General features: G+C 35.8%; 1 protein-coding gene across 1 annotated transcript in view; it reads right to left on the minus strand.

Moving 5' to 3' along the window:
- LOC120468187 (uncharacterized) overlaps positions 1 to 15,925 on the minus strand; it is a 147,690-nt gene that overhangs the window by 102,538 nt on the left and 29,227 nt on the right. Inside the window, exon 4 of the mRNA XM_089127679.1 lies at positions 8,145 to 8,318. Coding sequence (XP_088983805.1) covers positions 8,145 to 8,318 — 174 coding nt within the window. The remainder of the gene's footprint in view (positions 1 to 8,144; positions 8,319 to 15,925) is intronic.

The following is a 15,925-nucleotide window of genomic DNA, read 5'->3' on the forward strand; positions in this document are numbered from 1 at the left end:
TTAAAGGATTAGTTCACTTTTGAAAAAACTTTTGCTGATAATTTACTCACCCCCATGTCATCCAAGATGTCCATGTCTTTCTTTCCTCAGTCGAAAAGAAATTTAGGTTTTTGATGAAAACATTCCAGGATTTTTCTCCATATAATGGACTTCAATGGGAACCGGATGGTTCAGGGTCCAAAAGACAGTTAATATCAGTTTCAGATGCAGCTTCAAATGTCTTTAAACGACACCAGACGATGAATAAGGGTCTTATCATGCGAAACGATCGGTTATTTCAAAACTTTTTCTAAAAATGTAACTTTTCTAAGGACAAATGCTAGCCTTGTAATATATTGTGAGGCGCGTTTGTAACTAACGTAATTACGTTCAAAAGGTCACGGGCGACGTAGCCGGAAGTACAGAATCAAAATCGTCCGACATCGTTGTTTTACCTTTTAAATCCTTTTTTGTAAACGGCGTTTGAGTTAGTTTGCACGTTCAACCTATGCGTTCAACTTGTAAACACTCTGACTCTGTACTTCTGGCTACGTCGCCCGTGACCTTTTGAACGTAATTACGTACTACGTGACGTTGCAAACGCGCCTCACAGAATGGAGAAAGGCTAGCATTTGTCCTTAGAAAAGTTACATTTTTGGAATAAGCTTTGAAATAACCGATCGTTTCGCATGATAAGACCCTTATTCATCGTCTGGTGTCGTTTAAAGACATTTGAAGCTGCATCTGAAACTGTTATTAACACTATCTTTCGGACCTTGAACCATCCGGTTCCCATTGAAGTCCATTATATGGATAAAAATCCTGGAATGTTTTCATCAAAAACCTAAATTTCTTTTCGACTGAGGAAAGAAAGACATGGACATCTTGGATGACATGGGGGTGAGTAAATTATCAGCAAAAGTTTTTTCAAAAGTGAACTAATTATTTAACCTCGGTCTATCTCTATCTATCTCAGGGAACCAAGGTTATGGTAAAGCATTTGTAAACACAGTAAATAATAGTGTCGTTGGTTTTACAGTCTCATTTCGAGCATGAGTCAGATTCTGAAAATGCGGCAATCAAGTCAATCGAGCAAAACCAACTTTGCAAACACGTCTTGAGCAGAATGTTTCAGAGTAGTAAGTATATAGCTTGTGTTTTACAGCTCAGGAACAGCGTTATAAATAAATCTTTACCACTGATTCATAAGTTCATTCATTTCATAGGGCCAAAGAAAGGGGTTTAACTTTTGAATCCAAACAAACACCATTTCCATGACATGGCGATAACGTTATTTATCGGCATTATTAGATACGCCATTATGCTTTCTATCTTTCACACTGTGATGTAGACGTTTGAGGAAGTAATATCTGGACTCTGGTTGTGTGGACATCTGGATCGAGGCAGGTCTGGAGCAGTGCTAGATTAAATAAATATATTTGAGGGATACTTCAGATGCCCAAACGCCTGCGATGAGACGACTCAACGCCTGTGAAGAGACAACTCAACGCCGGCGATATGTTATGCCCTAAATATATGATTGACTAAATGTATTTTACCATACTTTTCTGTAATGCACTCACTTTTTGAAACAATATGTATTGTGAAAAGCACTATACAAATAAACTTGAATTGAATTGAATTATGAGCTTTGCAAACATGCACAGATACATAACACAATAGGAAAAAGAAAACATCAATTACCCCTTTAATGTGAATTAAATGAAAATGGGATATATATAAAATAATTCCTAATCCTTCAGTGAGCAATGATAACTTATATAATGATTTATTTCCATCCTTTAGGTTCCATCCAGTTCATTTACTTAGTGTAAACAATTAGGTAATAAATAATAAAGTGTATAACCTGGTATAAGCAAATAAAAAATGTAAAGTTACAGATTTAAAAGCATGAGTACTGTAACCAGGCTACCCATTTTATGAACTCTGTCTGATATATTATCAGTCAAGAGGTTCAACTAAAGGAGACTTCTAGGAATAAACCATAACTATTTAGAAAATTAAATACATCAAGCTCGGAAATTCTACCCTGAACAATACCATTACCAGGCGAGCGTCACGTGAAAACAAAATAACATCCCCAAAGCATCTGAGAGCGATAATCAGGTCCCCAAAATGCAATGTGATTCATCTTATACTAATTAAAAAGCTTGCACAGCAACATTAACATATTAATTGAGGTTCGAGCATAGGGCTGTTATGATGATGAAATTCAAATGAGTCTTTCAAGAACAGAATAGAAATTGCGGTAACAGAGGGGTGAAGATAACACACACACACACACACACTCCTCTTGTACAAATGGCCTTATCTCCAACAGAGGCTCATATGTGTGTGATCTGACATGCCACCCACTTCTATTATCAGACGGCATTTCGAAATGAAAAACCCATTTACGTCCCGTCTGCCTGTGAGAGAAAGATCTCTTGCCCCACACTGTTCCCAGGCATTGTCAAAGTGAGAACGGCATGCAAGGTCAGTGGAATTACCCGAAAACCTCTCACTACACTTGTTCAAAGAGGCGAGCAACAATGGCTTCCTGGCTAGTCATTTAAGTAGGGCCATTTTCTCATTTGGTAATGTGTTATCTCTTACATATTATGTGTATTGAAGTTGGCAAGGCAAAACACAGATGTTTTCATTAGGAGAAAAATACTTGGCTCTACCTGACACCAACAGTTTCATGGAGTCGCAGGTTTAGGCCATTGATCTGGAATGGTAAAAAAAAAAAAAAAAAAAAAAAAAAAATCACAGGATAAAGGAAGAATGTTGTTTCAGCCTAGATTACTCATAATATTGTCTTTCAGCAGGATGTTAGTGGGGATGTCATCGCATTACAAGATGTTTTCCTATGTAAAGCCTGCTATTGTTCCGAGTTGCTGGTGGCTGTAATAATCGCACGGCACAGGAAATACAATAACAACGTCTTCACTTGGAAAATACAGGAATAAAACACTTTGAACAAAACAACTTCCAACAAAAACAAGACTGAACAATGAACAGAGGAAACTAAGGGCTTAAAACACAAAACTAAACAACTGGTGAACATAATCCAATCAGACCCCATAGAAATGAACAGGCCAAGCAGAACAGGGAACCAAAGATGAAACCAAAACAGAACGAGAACGGTACAGCAAATAGATAATGCAATTAAAAGACCAAAAAGGATAAAAACAGATTGTACGATATGATCTTAAAGAGATAGCCTATATAAAGTGTGATGAAACGTATAATAAGGGGGTAAACACTTTAGAATATTATGGTTCCTTTGTTAATGAATAACTACACAAGAACTAATGAGTAACACAATATTAACAATCTAACTATTATTAATAACAAGAAACTCTGATTAACGAACTAGTAAGTAATAGCGCACAGACGAAAGTGGTAGTTCACTATTGACTAATCAATAACTACTATTTTTAATACTTCCCAGAGAACTACTGAAAAAGTTTATTAAAGGACAACTCCAGCGCAAAATGAACCTTTAGTCTAATTACACATTGTTACCTAGTCAACCGTTATCTGAGATTTTTTTTCATGATTGCCGAATGTAAATAGTTTTATCTCTAAAAACAGTTTAGCCTATAACGCTAGTATAATGCTAGTATATGGGGCATAGAGTAATGACAAATAAAAATCGCTTGTTATTACCACTAAAAAGGCTCAAAATAGCCCCACACTAACACGACAGCATAAAAAGAGTCCCTACATACAAACCGAAGCATTGAGAACTTTGTCAGTGTCCATACAGTTTAATAAGCAGATGTTTTATACACACAGTAAATTTCGCAAATTCAGGAAGAAGCCATCTTGGAAAAATAGTCTCTACCAGTCGATCTACGAAACACCAATCCATGTGCGCTGGTGAGATGTGAATAAGGTGATAAGGTGAGCGCGAACAGTAGGCTACGTGTAGGAGGCTCCTCTGGGAAGTATTAAAAAAATTGTAGTTATTGATTACTTAATAGTGAACTACCACTTTCGTCTGTGCGCTATTACTTACTAGTTCGTTAATCAGAGTTTCTTGTTAGTTAATAATAGTTACTAGATTGTTAATATTGTGTTACTCATTTGTTCTTGTGTAGTTATTCATTAACGAAGGAACCGTATTCTAAAGTGTTACCTTAAAGGGATAGTTCACTTTGAAATTAATTTTTGATGTGTTTTAGCTTACCTCAAGGGCATCCAAGATGTAGGTGTCTTTGTTTCCACAGTATTTTCAATTTTGATATTTTTTTTAGGTCAAACCGTTCTTGTCTGTAAGTCATATAATGCAGGTCTATGGTCACAACCACAAAGAGCAGCACAGAGAAGTCCAAATTAAACATGATTTAATAACTCGTAAATGTAAGAACACATTGATGGCCTAAGACATGAAACGAGCGGTTTGTGTGAGAAAACGAACAGTATTTAAATCGTTTTTACCTCTTGTAACCACAGTCTTCGGTCTGCGCATGGAACGTCATACTGTGGAAACAAAGACACCTACATCTTGGATGCCCTTAAGGTAAACTAAAACACATCAACAATTAATTTCAAAGTGAACTATCCCTTTAAGTGCCGTTAATGAGTGCCATTAATCTACTTTAAGATATTTCATATTATATTGGTATAATATATTAAAAACCTTATGTACATTGACAATGATTTGGGACAAATACAATGTGATTATGTGAGTTATGCTCTGTGGCACTGCAAGATTTTAAACAGTGTGTGTGTAGCGTGTGTGTGTGTGTGTGTGTAGAAAAATGCTTCTGAAATCCATCAGTCATCGAATGCGGACAGCCGAAATATATATTGGACTGAAGATTCACGGCAAAAACTTTTCTGAAACTTTGAAACTCTGAAACTTTTTTCACTTTTTTCGATGGATTTATGAGTGTACTAACACACACCACACACTGTTCACTTAAAAATTCACCGTCACTGAATGGGTCAACCTAGAGACGATCAAAGGCTCAAGATTTTGCCCTATGACAAAAAAATAATAATAATAAAAAATATTAAATAAAAACAATAATAAATAAAAAATAATACTTTAATAGTATTTAGTAATAGATACATCATAAATGTAGTAATTTAGTAAGTCATTTAGAAAATTTCGTATAAAAATCATGATATGCTATCCAAAGAGTTGAACCCAGAAGTTTCCTTCAAGCTTGTCCCCTAATTAGAGTATATGACACTATAGAAGGCAACAAACAAAACAGCCGGCTGTGTGTCAACCCAGCACCATGGGATCAATCCAAATCAAGAGGTCTAAAAACATGCTAAGACTTGACACAGGAGGGCAGGCTGGGCTGACCTCATCAGTAGGGTTACCATACTCACTGTACGGTTAAGACATTCACTGAGCCAGGGCAAGCACGAGCCTCTAAGAGGATTACAAAAGACAAGCTGAGAAAACATGATGAGCCAAGGCCAGAGATGCACTTGAGTATGTAATGATGAGCATATGCTGTTTGATCAAATAAAACAGTGACACTGAAGAGAACTAGATTGAACTAGACTGTGCTGTAGTGCCTGCAACCCCTTCAGCCGTGAACAAGTGACGAGAATACTTTTTGTGCGAAAAACAAACAAACAAAAATAACGACTTTATTCGACTATTCCTTTTCTTCCTTGTAGGCCTGAGACGAGAGTTCAAGAGATTTCCCTAAGAGAAATCTCTTAACTCTCGTTTCTTTAATGACTTTCTGGGCCGTCAAGTTTCTACCCCATAGGCAGCCCATTTAGTAGTGATGCACCTCTCAAATTTAAAGGGGTCATGAACTGGCTTTTAAAATGTTATTATATTGTTGTCTGAGGTCAACTTAAGACGTTCGCTTGGTTTTTGCATTCAGAAACATCAAAATGAATAAGTAATAGGCTATTTTGTACCCAAGTTGTGAGCTTTCCTGAAAAACGGTCGGTTTTTATGGGCGTGTCGCACTGAAGACTTGGAAGTAAACGCCCACTGCTGTGAGTGGATAACAGTTTTGCATATTATAATGAGTTTAACTCACCCGTCGGTGTAACGCTATAGTATCCAGCTGCAGACCCGCAGCACCACCAGTTTCAGAACCCCAGCGCCCGAACCGGAAGTGAGGGGCGGCGTTAGATTCTAACCAACACCAGCGCCAGGAACGTAATTGAGGGGCGGAGCTTCGATTTGAAACCTAATAACGCCACCTAACGTAATTTGGAGGGTATTTTACACATGAAACAGCTTTTATTGAACAAGAAACGTCCTACTCTCTACGTATGTTATGATGCTATACATTACTGTACAATAAGCATTTTAAAACATTGATTTTGTGGAATATAATTGTATACAGTTTCAGTTATTCGTTTCATTGTATTACGAGTTACTTCCTGATCATGATGGTGAAAAAAATAATACTTGAAACTTATGGGCATTTTAATGTAGCCTGGTTCAACCAGACTCTATTTTAATGTATAACAGTTTAATAATTTTAGCTAAGCAGTTTATACATACGTGTAGATTTAGGAATATAAGACCTTTGTTTTTTGGTTTTTATGAAGGAGTTAACTTTGTATAATAAAGCTTTGAAAGATATAAAATCATTGGAGGTTTTCAAAATTATACACAATCTGATAACTCATTAGACCTCTGTGATATTTTATGTTCTATTTATTTATTTATTTCTTTATTGTGTTTACAAAAATCTTAAATTGTTTTGATATTGAAGATGTATTTGTAAGATGATTTTGATTGTTTAATAAAAATTAAATAAAAAAAGCATGGGTATTTTTTATAAAATATACTTTATTTCACAAGTGCATGTGCAGCATGCATTTTTCGTGTAAAATAATGTCAAAATCTAAAAAAAGAGAAAATTCGGCATTATTTTGTTAAAAATCTATACAAAAGGACAAATTCAACCCAAGCTAGGCCTGTTTTATCACAACAATTTTTTTTAAATTTAACTTACAATGTATCAAATGAGGAACTCAAGGCCCGGTTTGTCCTTACATACTTGCTAAAATAATTATAATGCAATAATAATAATTCCGCCCCTCCTTCACTTCCGGTTCTGGCGCTGGGGTTCTGAAACTGGTGGTGCTGCGGGTCTGCAGCTGGATATATCTCGTGTAACGTGGGGGAAAACGTCCAATGTTGTCAAATGGCAACCGGATTCGCCCATACATGTTCGACCCAGAGTCCATGTGTTGCACAATTCCTGTACCGAGCAATACAGAATATTGTGCAGTACCTGGTTGTGGAAGAAGACAGTCGCTGCATAAGCTTCCTCTGGATTCCAATAGGACTTCATGGATAAACTTTATTTTTAATGACGTTCCAGCTGATGAGGGTAAAACATCGTCGTCTGTTCGCTTCATTTCACTGAGGATTGTTTTGTAAACAAGACTGGATTTGCAGACGATTACGAGTAAAGAACGGTGCTGTGCCGTCAATATTGGATCTGACAGGAATTGTGCAACAAACGGACTCTTGGTTGAACATGTATGGGCGAATCCGGTTGCCATTTGACAACATTGGACGTTTTCCCCCACGTACACCGCCGGGTGAGTGAAACTCATTATAATATGCAAAACTGTTCTCCACTCACAGCAGTGGGCGTTTACTTCCAAGTCTTCAGTGCGACACGCCCATAAAAACCGACCGTTTTTCAGGAAGGCTCACAACTTGGGTACAAAATAGCCTATTACTTATTCATTTTGATGTTTTTGAATGCAAAAACCAAGCGAACGTCTTAAGTTGACCTCAGACAACAATATAATAACATTTTAAAAGCCAGTTCATGACCCCATTTAATATGAAATAACGGTGGAGTATCCCTTTAAGTTCAAAATCCCTTTTGCCAAGTTAATATCACAAAATTGTCAGTCAAAAAGTCAGTCAAGCATATTTTCCTTTTCCATATCCATGAGTAAAGCGGATGGTGTTTCTGATCAAAAGAGATCATGAAGATGAAACTGCTAATGCTAATTAGAAATTTTGAATAGTGTGAAACACGAGCAACGGGAGTTCGATCAGTCAGAATCAAAAATCTATGTAATGGAAAAGGCATAACTTAGATGTTGTCAGTGAGAGAATTTGTTGCTAGTGTGAAGCTATTTGGATAGTAGAGGTAATTGGTTTAAAATAAATAAAACACTGTGTGTGTAGTGCTAACTTTGCATGAGATGGCCGTTTCACTGATCAGAGATAGGGTGTCACTTTTTAAGGACAGCAGGTCACAGCTGAGTTCAGTGCCATCACTGGGATTCGCATTGCAACTGGAATCGGTGTGCACCATGTTCTCATGCTTCACAGAAAAATCTATGTCCTCCACCTGGTCTGATGAGACCTGAAATACACACATACACATTCAAAATGTCAGCAACATTGAAACTATGTCCCTAAATGAATCAAAACTGAATTAGTTCATGTCTGTTCAGCCCGTTCACACCAAGAAAGAACAATAACAATAAAGACAAGAATAAGGATAACTATATTAGCGTCTAAATCAGCAGACAATATTGTTCTGTGTATTGTAAGCGTGCGCTGAAATGTTGTCGTCTAAAAAATATTGGTGGTTTAACTTAAAAAAGTAAGTAACCTGGTTGCCTTAAAATTCTAAGTTCATTGACCTGGAAAAAGTGAGTTAATACAATGAAGGAGATTAATTTAACCATCAGAAACTCAAAATTATTTGTTATCTGAACTAAATAAATTATTTAAGTTGATTTGACAAAAGAAAAAATGTTGTGATTACTACACTGTACATTTATTTTTGTTGGTTTAACTTAAAAAAGTAAGTAACCTGGGTTGCCTTAAAATTTTAAGTTGATTGAACTGGAACAAGTGAGTTAATACAATGAAGGAGATTAATTTAACCATCAGAAACTCAAAATTATATGTTATCTGAACTAAATAAATTATTTAAGTTGATTTGACAAAAGAAAAAAAATGTTGTGATTACTACACTGTACATTTATTTTTGTTGGTTTAACTTAAAAAAGCAAGTAACCTGGGTTGCCTTAAAATTTTAAGTTGATTGAACTGGAAAAAGTGAGTTAATACAATGAAGGAGATTAATTTAATCATCAGAAACTCAAAATTAGCCTATATGTTATCTGAACTAAATAAATTATTTAAGTTGATTTGACAAAAGAAAAAATGTTGTGATTACTACACTGTACATTTATTTTTGTTGGTTTAACTTAAAAAAGCAAGTAACCTGGGTTGCCTTAAAATTTTAAGTTGATTGAACTGGAAAAAGTGAGTTAATACAATGAAGGAGATTAATTTAACCATCAGAAACTCAAAAAAATAAGTTATCTCAAATAAATAAATAATTATAAAGTTGATTTGACAAAAGAAAATATGTTGTGATAACAAATCTTGAAAATATTAGGTGGATTCTGAGTGGCTGATAGTGTTGTCATCATTCATCATCTAGAAAAAAAAACTCTGAAGGTGATTCTGATGATATTGTTTTTCTATGACACTACCGAGTCAGCATAAAATGAAAATTCACCTATTTTGGGAATGCATGTTATAAATCTTATTGGGAAGGATTATCGATTTATATTTTCATTTTCATTTGTTTTATACCTTGTATATTTACATATTTAATGGAATGTTGCAGTGTTTTTTATAAATGATTCGACATCACTGATGATGCACCACCACAATGGTCCAATCAATCCCAATGTACAAACTCAAGTACTACCCTACATTTTTTTCTCAATATAATTTCAAGTTTCACTTGAAAATACATTACAATAGAGAATAAAAGATGATTGCAATTTCCATTTCATGACAACTTTAATCTAAATGTCATGACTGGATCTTCCACTTTTCTATGGTAAAGTATGCAGGACTTCTCCAATCATCTCCACAATCGACTGCAAGCACGCATTCATTTTTGAGTGCAAAGCCCACATCTCAAAACCAAGAAGCAGTGGAGAGAACCAAGTTCCCGCTCTTTTTTGATCTGTAACACTCTGTTTATGTCTCAATATAGAAGAAAGAATTGGTCTCTGCTTCTCATCATGAAAAGTCTAAGTCAGTTTTGATGATTTGTCAAATAAAATGCTCTCTAGAATGAGAACAAGCCAGTTTTCTAAGAAGTAGGGTTGGGTATCGTTTGAATTTGAACGATTCTGATTCCGATTCCGATTCCTTGTTTCGATTCCGGTTCCTAACGATTCTCGATTCCGATTCTTTTAAGAGGCAGGGTCAAAAAAGTTTAGCTAACCTTGCTAACCAACGGCCTTTCTGAAGGAAATAATCCTTTCTGAAGGAAATACTCCTTCTGTCACAAATACTCCTTTTGTCACAAATTTTGCATTTTGCCGAGATTTCGTTATTTTTAGAAAAGTGAAGCCACACTTTGGACCGCCGACGTAAGCTACTAATGTTCGACTCGCGCGGTTATGCCAACACTTCCGGTAGACGCTTCTTCGTTGGTGTTGTTCAGCAGTTTCTTCTTCCGCTCGACGGACTGTGAATATCGAAACTAGGAATCGAAATTTTAACTTTTGAACGATTCCGGGAAAAACGAAAAGTTAGTCCCGGTTCCAATCGATACTCGATTCTCGATACCCAACCCTACTAAGAAGGGAGATGAGATGCTGTTTCGAATTGCCATACTTCCTGCATGCCTGTGAGGTACTTCAGCCAATCAAAAAGCTGATGTTCGGTCCTGGTATCCTTTATAGCTTCCTGGTTACAATGTCATGAGTCAAGGGATGACCTTCCAACAATGAGTGATTGGAAGGTCATTCTAGTAATTCTAAATACTGTTTTTTATAAATTATACACCTTAGGTGCTTACTTCGCTTAATTAGGTGTTAACAGTTCAAATGTATATATATTCAAACAAGAATAGTACAAAAATAGTGTGATTGCCCAACACATCGACACAGTCCCTCAAGATGAAACACACTTCAGCAATCAATTTCAATAAAACGTGTAATCTTTCAGCTCTCTGTGAAGTCTCTTAAAATTCCCTTATGTGAAGCTATTTATCATATAAAACAATTCTTTTGCAGACATAATGCAACTTACATCTATTTGTATACCACGGAAAAGAATGAAAAGACTTGCATTACTTGTTGCATGCAATTAAAGCCCAACAAAAAGACACAGGAAACAGTTTAATATCTCATAGAGACTGTAATTACCCGGTGAGAGTCCCATGGGACCTCATTACTGAAACACTCTCATCACACAAACCGTTTTAAAAAACAGTCTCCTGCACCAGTAAAGCACACACTCAAGCCAATAAAAGAGACACATCAATCAGTTTAGTTCATGTAATTACTCTTGAGAAACACTACTGCCACATCTTTACATAATAATGCCACATATTTAAACAATTTACACTATAAACAGACTAACCCTCTCACTGTCAGCAACCAGAATAAAGTTGATTGATAATTACATTTAAAGTAACTAGAAAATTATTCAAAATTGAAGAAAAAAAAAACATTGTGACATTATTTCATGAAAATAAACATATTTACCTGCCAAATTTTAATGTAATCTCAATATAGTGCAAACTTGTCTGGATACAATTATAACAATGAATAAATAAATAAATAAAAAATAATTAAATTCAGTAAAACTCACATACTTCCACACACAAAAAAATTCTGAATTATCATGCACATGCAAAATCTAAGTTTTTGCGCTGATATTTTTTGAGTAAATTTCACACAGAATTAAGTAAATACTTAACTAAGTTAAGTGACAATAACATAAGAAATTAAGTAATTTTTATTTAGCTAATTAAAGGTTAAGTAATATCTGCTAAAATATTGAATATTTCTTGTCCAACATTTCACTCAAACATTAATATTGACTTTTTAAGTATATGACTTACTCATAATATATATAGGTATACACACAATGACGGTAACATTTGATGGATCGTTTTTGTGTTTGAATGTGTCATTTTAAGTAGAAAATGAACTCCAAGTGTCACAAAATGGCAAGTTACTAATCCTAACAACAAAAGCAATGATAAAATATGATAGAGTAAATACAGCTGGAAAACAGTGAAAAAAATATCCTGAGTCATTTTACTTAATTTTATAATGTTGATATTTACGCTTTCATTTCTACACGATTGAATTGAGTATAGAATTTACTTTTTTTTATTCTTGCCTGAACTAAGTTTTTCATGTAAATTACATTATTTTTCTTTTCTTTTACTTCACCACAAAATTATTTTTATCAGTGTGTGACATTGAAGATAATTCACCTTTGATCATATGAATCAATTACAATTTAAACATATTAAAACAAAAAAAACAATTATTTAAATTGTAATAATATTTTACAATATTACAGTAATGCAATATTACTTTCATAATATTATTGTAATTAAAATAAATGCACCCTTGGGATATGAGACTTCTTTTGAAAACCTATTTATATGCAAATAGGTGTTCAGGTTTGTGAAATTTACCTGGTTAAAAAAAAAAACATTTTTGGGGAATTGCAAAACGTAAAGCACACTGTAAAAAATATTGTTGGTTTAACTTAAAAAAATGAAGTAACCTGGTTGCAAGTTCATTGAACTGGAAAAATTGAGTTAATACAATGAAGGAGATTGATTAAAGCATCAGACACTCAAAAAATGATGTTATCTGAACTACATAAATTATTTAAGTTTATTTGACAAAAGAAAAAATGTTGTGATTACAAATCATGAAAATATTTTTTGCAGTGCAGTTTCCCACTAGTCCCACTACACTAAAATTTACTTAATTTTTTCAAGGCAAGTTTTTGCACTGATATTTTTTTTAGTAAATTTCACACATATTAACTAAGTTAAGTGAAAGTAATATAAGAAATTAAGTAATTTTTTATTTAGCTAATTAAAGATTAAGCATTTCGCTCATACAATATAACATTGAATTAGACCACACTGTTTAAGTAATCATTACTTGCAATGTGTCTCATCATGTCTTCACTTTTGATTTAGCATGTGTGAATGCAGACCTCAATACTTGGTAGACAATACACAATGACGGTAACATTTGATAGATCGTTTTTGTGTTTGGATGTGTCATTTTAAGTAGAAAATGAACTCCAAATGTCACAAAATGGCAAATTACTAATCCTAACAACAAAAGCAATGATAAAATAGAGTAAATACAGCTGGAAAACAGTGAAAAATCAACCTCATTAATTATTTATGGCCCAGTGTATGATGGGAACACCAGTATCAGAAAAGTTGAGTCATTTTACTTAATTTTATAATGTTAATATTTACGCTTTCATTTCTACACGATTTAATTGAGTTCTACTATAGAATTTACTTCTTTTTTTAATTTTTGCCTGAACTAACCTTTTTCATGTAAATTAAATTGTTTTTTTCTGTAGTTTTTACTTTAGTATTTACAAAATCATTTTTTATCAGTGTGGTTGCAAGTTTATTGAACTGGAAAAATTGAGTTAATACAATGAAGGAGACTGATTAAAGCACCAGAAACTCAAAATATGATGTTATCTGAACTACATAAATTATTTAAGTTGATTTGACAAAAGAAAAGTTGTTGTGATTACAAATCATGAAAATATTTTTTTTGCAGTGCAGTTTCCCACTAGTCCCACTAGTTGACCAAACCGATCCCAACCCAGACTCAGGCCTAACTAAACAGACCTTGACCACTTGAGGGTAACAATCAGTAATTGGGCATGTTTATAATTTAATTTCACGTTCATATGTAAAGGGATTAGGTCTATAGATAGTTTCTGAAATGAAAGTGTGCTGGGACCCCCACGAGTTAAAGTCCTGATTAATGTGTCATTGATTACAGGGACAAAAAGGGTAATAGTTTCTTTTCACCGCAACTGCATTTGTCTCTAAAACGTACAAATGCATTGCCTGTACACTTTTCATCTTCATACTTTTTTGGTTCATCAGGCACATCGTTGAGATAAAGTAGATCTAAAGTTACGAATAGGGATGGGGCCGATCCGATCCAGTATCGGTATCGGGACCGATACCAGCTTAATTCACGTATCGGATTTTTCCGATCCAACCTGCGGAGAAATCCGATATTTATGATCCATGTCTGCGCTTTAACATTGGCTGCTGAAATGACTCCAAAAGGGATTCCCCGGGCCTGCTAGTCTGCTAGCTGGCTGCAAACTGTGGAATGGATATCCTGAACGGAGGTGCAGCTCAATCATAGACTGTAAAAAATAGGGCTCAATAAGACACACAGACGCCCGCTCAAGAAATCCATTCCGCAGTTTGCAGCCAGCTAGCAGGATAGCATTGAGCTACCAATATGTTCGCTGTGTGGAAATCCTATGGTGGAAATACTTCACACTGGAAACACCGCAGCAGAGCAAGACAGCAAAATGCAATGTTTGCAAAGCCGTATAAATTAAACTATTTGTCTGTGATGCATGTTTGCAATTCGCAGTCCAGAAGAGAAAGAGAGAGAGATCTCTCACGCGGTGCCACAGCACGCACAACACGACAGCCCTGCCTAATGAGTGACGACAGAGAAAACATAGCCTGGTTACACTTTAGATCTGTGATATTAGTCTGATTTCCAAAGATTAAAGAATATATTGAGGTAAAAAAAAACATTTAACAATAGCCGCATTCTGTGTAGCCAACTTCCTTCCCATCGCGGCGGTGCACTGTCATTTCTCCGTAAAACTCAAACTTTAAGACAGAATCAGCACGATTGGTAATTGTTGTAAAATGCCGTCTCTGCTGTTGCTAAATTGCGGGACGCTTTTAATAATAAAAAGAGCTATTAAAAGCACAAAATTTGCGCAAGAGGGCTGCGCGCGCTCCGAAACAGACAAGCAAATTATACTTTGGGCTTCATATGCGCGTCTAAACGATCAAATGTAGCCTGCACAAAAAAGTCAAAATGACCAGCTTGGAGATTATCACTTAACTACGTTTATTTTAGACATAAACGGTTTATGGAAATAGTTGGGAGAAAATATGGTGCATCAGTAGACTATGAAATCCGCACTAGTTCTTAAAGGGGCAGCAGTATAAATGTGACGATTGCGACATTACTGCGAATCAAACAACAAAAGGCAAAGAGAAAATCACTTACAGCTCTTGAATGAATAACTTCAGCTTTAATAAGCATAAATCTATCTATGATAAACTTTGCAGTGCTATTTTACTTTTGATTACTTTATTATAATTCTTTTTAGACGATATACCTGAATAATGTTAGTAGACCTTCCTGAAATTAAAGCACTGTGTAGGCCTGTATAATGCGTATATCTTTGTTTAATTGTCTATCTATTGTTTAATATATCTATTATATATATATATTGTGACGTCGTGCGGAGAAACAGAGCTGAGGCTGGGTCCAAACGCAGTGTAGCTTTATTAAACAAACTTAAAACAAGACACTAGAAGCAAGAAACTTGAGAGCACCAACGCAACACACATAAATTCAATAACCAACAAAGACAGGGCAGAAACACAGGGCTTAAATCAGGTGAACTAAACAAGATAACAAGGGGGCGTGAGAAATGAGAAACACCTGGGATAAATAATAGACGGGCAATAACAAATAACGAAAACACACAAAATCACTACGTGACATAGCCTCCCCCCTATGGGCGGCTCCCGACGCCCATACAAACAAAAAAAAAGTTCAGGAGGGCGGAGAAGCGGAGACAGTCTTGGGGGAGGGACGGAGGGCCAGGCCCGTGCAGGGGAACAGGACCAGGAGGTAGCCAAGGCGGGCCTGGGCCGCAGAGCATGGGCATACCAGACTGGGCCGGAGACCAAGGCGGAGCAGGACGAGGCGGAGGCCAGGGCGGAGCAGAACGAGGCAGAGGCCAGGGCGGAGCAGGACGAGGCAGAGGCCAGGGCGGAGCAGGACGAGGCAGAGGCCAGGGCGGAGCAGGACGAGGCAGAGGCCAGGGCGGAGCAGGAAGAGACCAGGGCGGAGCAGGAAGAGG

This window comes from Pimephales promelas, chromosome 25, assembly GCF_988280905.1.
Source record: "Pimephales promelas chromosome 25, fPimPro1.hap1.1, whole genome shotgun sequence".
Taxonomy (NCBI): Eukaryota; Metazoa; Chordata; class Actinopteri; order Cypriniformes; family Leuciscidae; genus Pimephales; species Pimephales promelas.